We start from the raw sequence: 10,450 nt of genomic DNA on the forward strand, positions 1-10,450 counted from the left end.
TTTTCGTGAAATTCATTTCAGTTGAGTTTAAAGGTTTTCACTTTGCACATCAGCTCGTGCATCTGGGTGATTTGTGCATAGTCAACTGTTATGCTATCATATGAAATGAAACAAAGGCACAAAGCACTAAAGCAACGTAGCAACGTGCAGTGCGTTACTGAATATTGATCCAGCGAATATAAGTTTGATACACAATCAATACTGAAGCATCAAGTACCAACAGGGTGAGCCCTGAATTGCGCAGACGAACTGCATATGCCATTTCAATTATTCAGTGCATAATCCATCTTGAGAATGTACAAAGATGATGTTTGCAGTTCTATCATTTCGACACAGTAGCAGAAGCATGAGCAACTAGCAGCATATGCCGAAACATGATTTCAGTGCTCCATTTGGTCCGCGACAAGGTGAGATAAGGTCAAGGTTTTCCTCATAGCTCTGCCCTGGATTCATCGTCTTTACCACCATCTTTATGAGTGGCCAGTGTCCTGATAATGGACTCATATATCCCGATTCCTTTGAGGTACTCATCTTTGCTCAGAAACTACATGATACAAAAATGTTGATTCAACAAACATGCTAGATATAGCAAATACAAAGAATATACCTTAATGGCATCAGATGGTCAAATCAAAACTAATGACACAAACCTCATTATGGTCATGGAGCAATATCGGGGTGTTCGCCATAGGTGAAAAACCAAATGCTGGTAATCCAATTTGCCGGAAGTAGCGAGCATCAGTAGAGGCTGGGAATATCTCCGGCTTGCCAAGTTTGCCACCAGCACTCTTCACAGCTTCTTCAAGCAACAACCACCATGGGTTTGTGCTGTCTGTGGGTGTCATGGCTGGCATCCCAAAGTTGTCCAGGACAGACATCTTCTGTTTAAACTGCAGAACAGATAACCAGAAGATATATGATTGAAAACTTTATGAAATTCACACGACCAAGGTCATGCATATGGATAATAAAGTATTGTAGTTACTTACAGAAAGTAGAACTGAACGTTTGTGTTGGACATCAAAAAATCAAAATGCAATGCATTCTTATCTTTGTTAACGTTTAACGGGAACAGAATAACTACTAATTTCAAACTAAGACTCAAAAATTTGTGTGCTACTATCATCAATAAACTAAGATAGTCAAAAGAATAACACCTCTAACAGAAGCAAAAAAACAAAAAACCGAAAATTGAATATCTCATATCATGAAATAAAGATTTCTGAAAAAAAGAGCCCCATTGAGAAATACAAATCCACTAGCGTGGCAGAAATATTGGAAAAAACAGAAGCATGTTATCTAAATGAACTAACTGTCATGTGGGGCCTCCCCTATACACGCCGTAGACGCGCGAGGGACCAGAGGCGCGCAGCTGAGCGCGCGGCTATCAGGGCCACGCCCGAACTTCTGGAGGAAGGAAAGGGAAATAGTGGCTAAGATAGGAAATAGAATTAGTTGGGATATTAGAGGAGATCCTTAATTATAGGAGATAGTTTCCTTATATTTTGCAAAACAGGCTATTAAGCCTTGTATCCGGCTGTAGCCGAGGAGGGAAGGAAGAATTCTACCGTGAACTTTCTCTCCTCTCCCTACCGCACTCAAGCCTTCGGAAGAGGGGCAAAACCTCACCGGAGAAGACGGACCAAGGCTACGATCTACGTAGCCGAGGGCCTCCTACCCTCGATACTCAGGCCCTTGACAACCTGGTATCACGGTCACGTCGATCCACCACCTCCAGTTCATCGGCAGGTTCATCTGCTGCAGCCGCCGACCCTCCAGCCACCATCGCCCCCACTGCCACACCTCCATCGCCCACCTCCGCTGAATCCCGCTCCTCTGCCATGGCTGAGCCAACGATCGCTGACCTCGCCAAGATGATAAAGGGCCTCACGGGCAAGATCGGCTCCCTCCAGTCCGACCTGGACGCGCTGAAGAAGGAGAAGGCGTCGTCCTCGGGTGCCTCCGCGCCGGGTGCTGGGCCCGACGGCCAGCATCACACCGATCGGCCTCCCCGGTTCCAGAAACTCGACTTCCCCCGCTATGATGGCAAGTCTGATCCTCTCGTCTTCGTCAATCGATGCGAGTCCTACTTCCACCAACAGCGGATAATGGAGGAAGAAAAGGTGTGGATGGCCTCCTACAACTTGGAGGACAATGCCCAACTGTGGTATATGCAAGTGCAGCAGGATGAAGGGGTGCCGACGTGGCGCCGTTTTAAGGACCTGCTCAACCTCCGCTACGGACCGCCGCTGCGCTCGGCGCCGCTGTTCGAGCTCTCGCAGTGTCGGCGCACCGGCACGGTCGAGGAGTACCAGGACCGGTTTCAGGCGCTCCTCCCGCGCGCGGGGCCACTGGAAGAGGCGCAGAGGGTTCAGCTCTTCACCGGGGGGCTGCTTCCTCCGATCAGCAACCAGGTCCGCCTCCACAATCCCCAGACGCTAGCGGTCGCCATGAGCTTGGCGCGCGAGGTGGAGGTCATGGAGCAGGAACGGCTGGCGGCTGCCCCAGCAGTTCAGCCGGGCAGAGGAGGCACACGCGTCCAGCAAGGTCCAGGGCCTCTGCCCCTGGCGCTCCCAGCCCCCCCGGTTCGGCCGGCGCTTCCTGCCCCAGTCATAGGAGCAGCGCCTGCGCGTCCAGCCGGCCAGCCGATTAAGCGGCTGTCTACAGAAGAACAAGCAGAACGTCGCCGCCTGGGCCTCTGCTACAACTGCGATGAGAAGTACACACGGGGCCATAATAGGGTCTGCCGCCGCATCTTCTTCGTCGACGGCGTCACGATCACTGAAGAGGAGGAGGCGGCCGCTGCAGTTGCTAATCAGGTTGCCGAGGCTCCTGTCTTTTCCTTGCAGGCCGTGGCAGGGGTGCCGGTCTGCGACACCATGCAGGTGCCGGTCGATGTGGGCGCGGTCTCACTGGTGGCTCTCCTGGACACAGGATCCACCCACAATTTCATTGGCGAAGAGGCAGCGCGCCGCTCCGGACTGGAAGTGCAGCAACATCCACGTCTGACGGCGACTGTGGCGAACGGGGAGCGCATCCGCTGCCCCGGCGTTATCCGGCAGGCACCGATCTCCGTCGCCGGCGAACACTTCCTGGTGGATCTCTATGTCATGCCTCTCGCCGGCTATGACTTGGTTCTGGGCACGCAGTGGCTCATTACCTTGGGACCGATTGTCTGGGACTTCACCGTCAGGACCATGTCCTTCACTCGGCAAGGCCGGGCGATTTGCTGGACGGATGTGGCGAAGGTGCGCGCACCGCGCCTCACGGCGACCGCTGGGGACAGTCCCCTCCTCGACGGCCTCCTCGACGCGTTCAGCGACGTCTTTGCTGCACCAACAGGACTGCCACCGCAGCGTACCCGCGACCATGCCATCACGTTACAGCCAGGCGCCGCTCCAGTGGCTGTGCGCCCTTACCGGTACCCGGCAGCCCACAAGGATGAGCTGGAGCGGCAATGCGGGGAGATGATGGGCCAGGGCATTGTCCGCCGGAGCGACTCGGCGTTCTCGTCGCCGGTCATCCTCATCAAGAAGCCGGACGACTCCTGGAGGTTCTGCGTCGACTACAGAGCGCTCAACGCGCTCACCATCAAGGACGCCTTTCTGATCCCAGTCGTCGACGAGCTTCTGGACGAGCTCAACGGCGCCCGCTTCTTCACCAAGTTGGATCTGCGGTCAGGCTATCATCAGGTGCGCATGAGGCCGGAGGACGTCCACAAGACGGCTTTTCGCACACATGACGGCCTCTACGAGTTCCTCGTCATGCCTTTCGGCCTCTGCAACGCACCGGCCACGTTCCAGGCGCTCATGAACGACGTGCTGCGGCCCTTTCTTCGGCGGTTTGTACTTGTGTTTTTTGACGACATTCTGATCTACAGTTCCTCTTGGGCCGACCACCTGCGCCATGTTCGTGCTGTGCTCTCGGTACTGCAGCAGCACCAACTCTTCGTCAAGCAGTCCAAGTGCGCGTTCGCGGTGGCATCAGTGGCGTACCTGGGCCATGTGATCTCCGCTGACGGTGTGGCTATGGACCCCGCCAAGGTGGAGGCGGTTCGGGACTGGCCACAGCCCCGGTCGGTGCGCGCGGTCAGAGGCTTCTTGGGGCTGGCGGGCTACTACCGCAAGTTCGTCCACGACTACGGCGTCATCGCAGCACCTTTGACGGCGCTGCTCAAGAAGGAGGGCTTCTCCTGGACGGACGAGGCCACGGCGGCGTTCCAAGCGCTCAAGGCCGCTGTCACGTCGGCGCCTGTGCTCGCGCTCCCGGACTTCACCAAGCCGTTCATAGTGGAGTGCGATGCCTCGACGCACGGATTTGGCGCCGTGCTGCTGCAAGAGAACCACCCCATCGCCTACTTCAGCAGGCCGGTGGCGCCTCGACATCGCTCCCTCGCAGCATATGAACGCGAGCTCATCGGCCTGGTGCACGCTGTACGCCACTGGCGGCCGTACCTGTGGGGGCGCCGGTTTACAGTCCGCACGGATCATTACAGTTTGAAGTTCCTCCTCGATCAGCGGCTTGCGACCATCCCCCAACATCACTGGGTGGGCAAGCTGTTGGGCTTTGACTTCGGCGTCGAGTACAAGCCGGGCGCCCAGAACGCGGTGGCCGACGCTTTGTCTCGCCGCGACACGCCGGAGGGCAAGGTGCTCGCCATATCGGCACCCCGCTTCGACTACATCGACCGGCTGCGCCAGGAGCAGGCCATCCACCCGGCGGCGGCGGCCCTGAAGGCGGAGGTCCTCGCCGGCTCGCGCTCTGCTCCCTGGGCCATTACTGACGGCCTGCTCACATTCGATGGCCGCATCTACGTTCCGCCGTCGTCGCCGCTGCTTCGAGAGCTGCTGGCCGCAGTCCATGAGGACGGCCACGAAGGGGTACAGCGCACCCTTCATCGTCTTCGCCGGGACGTCCACTTTCCCGACATGCGCCGCGTGGTGCAGGACTTTGTGCGGGCGTGCTCCACTTGCCAGCGCAACAAGTCGGAGCATCTCCTGCCGGCTGGGTTGCTGCTGCCTCTGCCGATCCCAACAGCGGTGTGGACGGACATCGGTCTTGATTTCATAGAAGCTCTCCCGAAGGTTCGAGGCAAATCCGTCATCTTGACGGTGGTGGACCGTTTCAGCAAGTATGCGCACTTCATCCCATTGGCGCACCCATACTCCGCTGAAACTGTGGCACAGGCTTTCTTCTCCGACATTGTGCGCCTTCATGGCATGCCACAGTCCATCGTCTCGGACCGCGATGTGGTGTTCACTTCGACATTTTGGCAAGAATTGATGAGGCTCATGGGCGCCAAGCTGCATATGACGTCGGCTTTCCATCCCCAGTCTGATGGTCAGGCCGAGGCAGCCAACAAGGTGATCACCATGTACCTTCGTTGCATCACCGGCGATCGCCCACGGGACTGGCTCAGGTGGCTGCCTTGGGCGGAGTACATGTACAACACGGCGTACCAGTCCTCGCTCCGTGACACCCCGTTCAGGGTGGTGTATGGCCGGCACCCTCCATCCATCCGTTCTTATGAAGAGGGTGACACCCGGGTGGCAGCTGTGGCCAAGACAATGGCTGAGCGCGAGGCCTTTCTGGAGGATGTACGCCACCACTTGGAGCACGCTCAGGCCATCCAGAAGCGGTTCTACGACAACAAACACCGTGCAGTGACCTATGACGTCGGGGACTGGGTTCTGTTGCGCCTCCGCAACCGGCCAGTGGCTTCTATGTCCTTGGCGCCAAAGGGGAAGATGCAGCCCAGGTTCTTTGGGCCCTATCAGGTCACTGAGGTCATCAACGAAGCGGCTGTTCGTCTGGCCCTCCCACCCCAAGCCAAGATACATGATGTGTTCCATGTGGGGCTCCTGAAGAAATGGGTGGGCACGCCTCCAACCTCCACTCCAGCGCTGCCTGAGCTGCTGCATGGTGCAGTAGTGCCCGAACCAGAGCGCGTGGTACGCTCTCGCCTCGCCCGGGGCATCAAACAAGTGCTGGTGCGCTGGAAGGGACAGCCGGCGTCTGCTGCTACATGGGAAGATTGGGAGGAGTTCACAGCCAAGCATCCCTCATTCCAGCTCGAGGACGAGCTGCAAGTCGAGGGGGGGAGAGATGTCATGTGGGGCCTCCCCTATACACGCCGTAGACGCGCGAGGGACCAGAGGCGCGCAGCTGAGCGCGCGGCTATCAGGGCCACGCCCGAACTTCTGGAGGAAGGAAAGGGAAATAGTGGCTAAGATAGGAAATAGAATTAGTTGGGATATTAGAGGAGATCCTTAATTATAGGAGATAGTTTCCTTATATTTTGCAAAACAGGCTATTAAGCCTTGTATCCGGCTGTAGCCGAGGAGGGAAGGAAGAATTCTACCGTGAACTTTCTCTCCTCTCCCTACCGCACTCAAGCCTTCGGAAGAGGGGCAAAACCTCACCGGAGAAGACGGACCAAGGCTACGATCTACGTAGCCGAGGGCCTCCTACCCTCGATACTCAGGCCCTTGACACTAACTTTATCAGCAAAAATACCAAATAAATCTTGAAAGCCATAATGACAGAACTGCAACAATATTTTTCAAATATTCTTAAATTCTTCAATTATTCTTACTGCCTCAATTCCATGCCGTGTTGTTGTCCATAAATTCAACAAATAAATGTGAAAGTGAACATTGTTTCTTTTGGTTCAAAAAGCTGCCCCCACATGATTGAGGAGCTAGTTAACATGTGTATAGAGTATATATGCCATCAGTTGAACCACTATGTAATCATACCTCAAAGGTCAAGTTGTGTGAAGGTGGTGCCCATTCTTCCACAAGGCGTCTCTCCAGTGCTTCAACATGGGCACTAGGAGGGATTCGAATGTCAAGACCTATCTCTGCTTCAGATGGTTGAAGATTCATGACAAAACCCTGAAAGAAGTCAAAGATAAAGTGATTAGTAAGAAATATTACGGATCAGAGCATGAGTTGACCTGGTTTAATTGGATGATGAACTACTCCCAATTTATGCAAGGTAGATGAGTAAGACAGGTAAGAATACAATGGATCAAAGAATGGAAAGCACTTATTCATCAGATTCTAGAAAAGCATGATTATCAATAAAAGTGTGTTTCTGAACAACATCAACTTTGTGAACTGGACGATCATTTATCGTTCCAACAAAAGGCTATAAGATTCAGGAATCAAGAATAATGCCATTTTAAACTCGGATGTGTATCTGTAAATATAACAGCAAGTCAAAGCCATCTTACATTCTTCCTAATGAAAACAAGCCAAAGTACTTTTAAGTACAGCACTCATGCAATGATAAAATGACTGGATACTGCAAGCATAAGGTCCTATTTTTTTAGAAGATGTATAATTCATATTCATTTGTTGGTTGTCGGCCTATAGGTTGAAAGTGAACTCACAGTACACCAAAGACTCTTAAAGACCAAAAGCTAAACAAAACCAGTGCAAAGAACAGATATTATGTAGTCAATAAGAATTCCTAATCAAAGATATTAATTGGTCCATCTTAGTAAATACCAAATAACAACAGATGATTGTTCTGATTTTCAATAATATCATAGGATAATAAGGAACTACACCATCACATTAGTAACTCATACGGGATCAGGTGATCAAGCTACCAATATAATTTAATGAGATCTAGTGAAAGACCAGCTAAATTCTCGAAAGACTAAAACTGCAGCTCAGCACATAAGTAACACAAAAATATAATCAACTAACCGTTGGTGTAGGTGTGCCAGCCTTCAGGTACGCAAAATTCACCGACACAACATCTCCTTCAGCCTTCTCTCCAGATTTCACTAAATCAAACTGTGATGTCCTGAACCTCCTAATAGCCTCCACGCTCTTCATCAAATTCTCCATTGCACTACCATCATACAACTTCGCACCGTGCCCTGGTGCGCCCATTGCTTTTATAGAAAGCCACCAAGGGCTACGCTCTGCATAGAACACACGATACTCCTCCCCTGGAGATGCAAGCCCTTCATCAAGGACTAATGCCACATTCATGTCTTTGAACTCCTTAGATGAAACAAACGGTTCAACACCCCCATGCCCACCAATCTCCTCGTCCGGAACAAATGTTATATAGATAGTTCGATCTGGAACAAATCCTGCAGAACGGAGACGGCGGATGGCTTCAAGGTACTGCATCCCCACACACTTCATGTCCTGCACAAAACACAGGGAAGTCCAAGAATTTAGTAGATGCGGTATTCATGTAAATCTAGTGGATTTTTAGAGATTTGGAACTTTTGAACATTTCATGAAAAGCATGATGGAAAGCTAATCCTATATACAAAGCAAAGAGAATAAAAATGATTTTAGCAAACAGGTTAAGATAATATTAGCATTTTAGTAAGGGGAGATGGACACTCCGGGAAGAGATGTACAGGGAACATGTATATACAGCCTAAGAGTGACTTGTTCACGTGAAAAAGATTACCCTAGTGAATTCAGTGTAAAAATCAGTGCAACTTCACACTTACATTGAAATGGAATTTTGCCGGTCAATATACACTTGGTACTAAATAAACTAAACATCTCTAGCATTTAGCATCCTACCATTTGGCACAGCTAAAAAAATGCCATTAACAGTAAAAGCATCTATATGCAATCCCAGCCACAGCCACAAAATAAAACATCATGAGCAAATCCAATTATAAAGATCGCTTTCCTGCTCGAGGTAGATTACACTCCCAAGTGAATATCCATGTCACAGACCTAACTACGAATTAAGGAATCAAGCCAAAGCGTCGACAACGATCAGTACAGTAACTGAAAATTGGACTTTCCGAGATAAGGCGGCGCCAATAATAGCCCTTATGAAGATGCGCAGCATACCACGTGTATACGGCTCAAACTGAACAAGCAACAATCGCGGCTTTAAGCGATCTATTCAGTAAGGAAGTACATCTCACCTGGGAGCCTCGCGCGTAGATGCGACCGGACGCCTCATCGAGGGCGGCGGAAAAGGGCGGGTGGTCCCACTTGTTCGGCTCCGACGGCACGACGTCAGTGTGGGAGTTGAGGAGTATGGAGGGGAGCGACGGCCGCCGCCCGGGCCACCGCAGCAGCAGCAGGGGCTTCCCGGCAACGAGCTCGAGCGTGCGCGCCTCGAGCCCGGCCTCGGAGGCCTGGTTCCGGAGGAAGGCCACGGCCGCGGCGTAGTCGGGCGCCGGCTGCGCCGTGTCGATGCGGAGGTACTCCTGGAACCGGGAGATCGCCTCCGCGTCTGGCGACGGCGACGCCGCCCAGGCGAAGGCGAGGAGGGCGAGGGAGAGGAGCAGCGTGGTCGATGCCGTCGCCATGGAAGCGGGGGAGTTCCGTGTAAGATTCCTGGTTCCCATGGCGATGAGATGGGTCGTGGTGGCTGGCGAGTGGCGACGGCTGGGGATGCAGGGTGATGGTGAAGTGACGTGGCCCAATTTCTTTTCTCTGTTTTTGTGGAATTGAGATTCGTGCGTGTTTTTTTTAACTCTACCAAGTAGCATGAGATGCCCACCTCAAGATACAATTATGGATTATGGATTATGGAATACCGGCGTGTTCGGTGTCGCAGCAGTTCAGCACTCTGCAACAATGTTACGCAAGGTGTATGGCTGCAATAGTTGCTATAGTAGAAATCTACAAATGAACAGATCTAGCACATACTAACATGTACCTTATATAGCACTTCATATTTACGGCGGCGTACCCCATATTTAGCTTGTTTGGCTTGTTTTTTTAGCCGGAACAGTATTTTTCTCTCACAATAATTCAGGCAGAATAATATTTTTTAACCACTTTCAGCTAAATTTCAGACCAACGAACGGGGCCATAGTTAACATTGTAACAAGGATGTCATCAGATATGTTTCGTGAAATATAATCAAGATGGGGTGTCTAAGTGAAAGAGAGAGCTTGAGAATATGCATGGATCAATAGATTGCAAGCTTAGCAAGAGGATAACTAGGCGACCTCGCCAGTAGCGTAGCAAGTTCAAGGGAGAAAACAAGGCAATGGGCGCGTTAGAATCTCACCCAAATGCATGTTTTATGATTATTTCCACTGCATAGGCCAAAACGATCGATGCCCTGTTCGTTTCGCTAAAATTTTACTGATGTTGATTTGTTGTGAGAGGAAAATATTATTCCTTCACTGAAAAGTAATGTTAAAGTAGTGCTGAAGAACAGGGCGGATATTTTAACTACCAACCCATATTGAAAATGCATCAGCAGAGTTGTGAACATATAAATTCCACTAGATTCTAGTAGTAGGCGAGTCGACACACGACTTCTGATGGGAAAAAGATATATACGTGGATGTAGCCTATACTATTGTATCTCAATACAATTGTAGGAAAAAAAAGAAAGTGTAAGATGTCTCAAAATGCTAGTTGGTAGGAATGGTTTGTGTAAAACAAGTTGCTCTATTGGACAGCATAACCTAACGGTTAAGAGAAAGTGAGGC

The 10,450-nt window shown here is 51.3% G+C and overlaps 1 protein-coding gene across 1 annotated transcript; it reads right to left on the reverse strand.

Annotated features, from left to right (window-relative positions):
* Positions 1 to 208: 208 nt before the first annotated feature.
* LOC136472835 (uncharacterized) lies at positions 209 to 9,438 on the reverse strand. Its single transcript, XM_066470542.1, has 5 exons — positions 8,921 to 9,438; positions 7,719 to 8,171; positions 6,759 to 6,896; positions 651 to 890; positions 209 to 544 (listed from the first exon to the last, which is right to left on the reverse strand). The coding sequence occupies exons 1-5, from the start codon at positions 9,347 to 9,349 to the stop codon at positions 431 to 433; spliced, it is 1,374 nt and encodes a 457-aa protein (XP_066326639.1). The 5' UTR covers positions 9,350 to 9,438; the 3' UTR covers positions 209 to 430.
* Between the last annotated feature and the right edge of the window lie 1,012 nt (positions 9,439 to 10,450).

This window comes from Miscanthus floridulus, chromosome 8 (genome assembly GCF_019320115.1).
Source record: "Miscanthus floridulus cultivar M001 chromosome 8, ASM1932011v1, whole genome shotgun sequence".
NCBI classification, from domain to species: Eukaryota; Viridiplantae; Streptophyta; class Magnoliopsida; order Poales; family Poaceae; genus Miscanthus; species Miscanthus floridulus.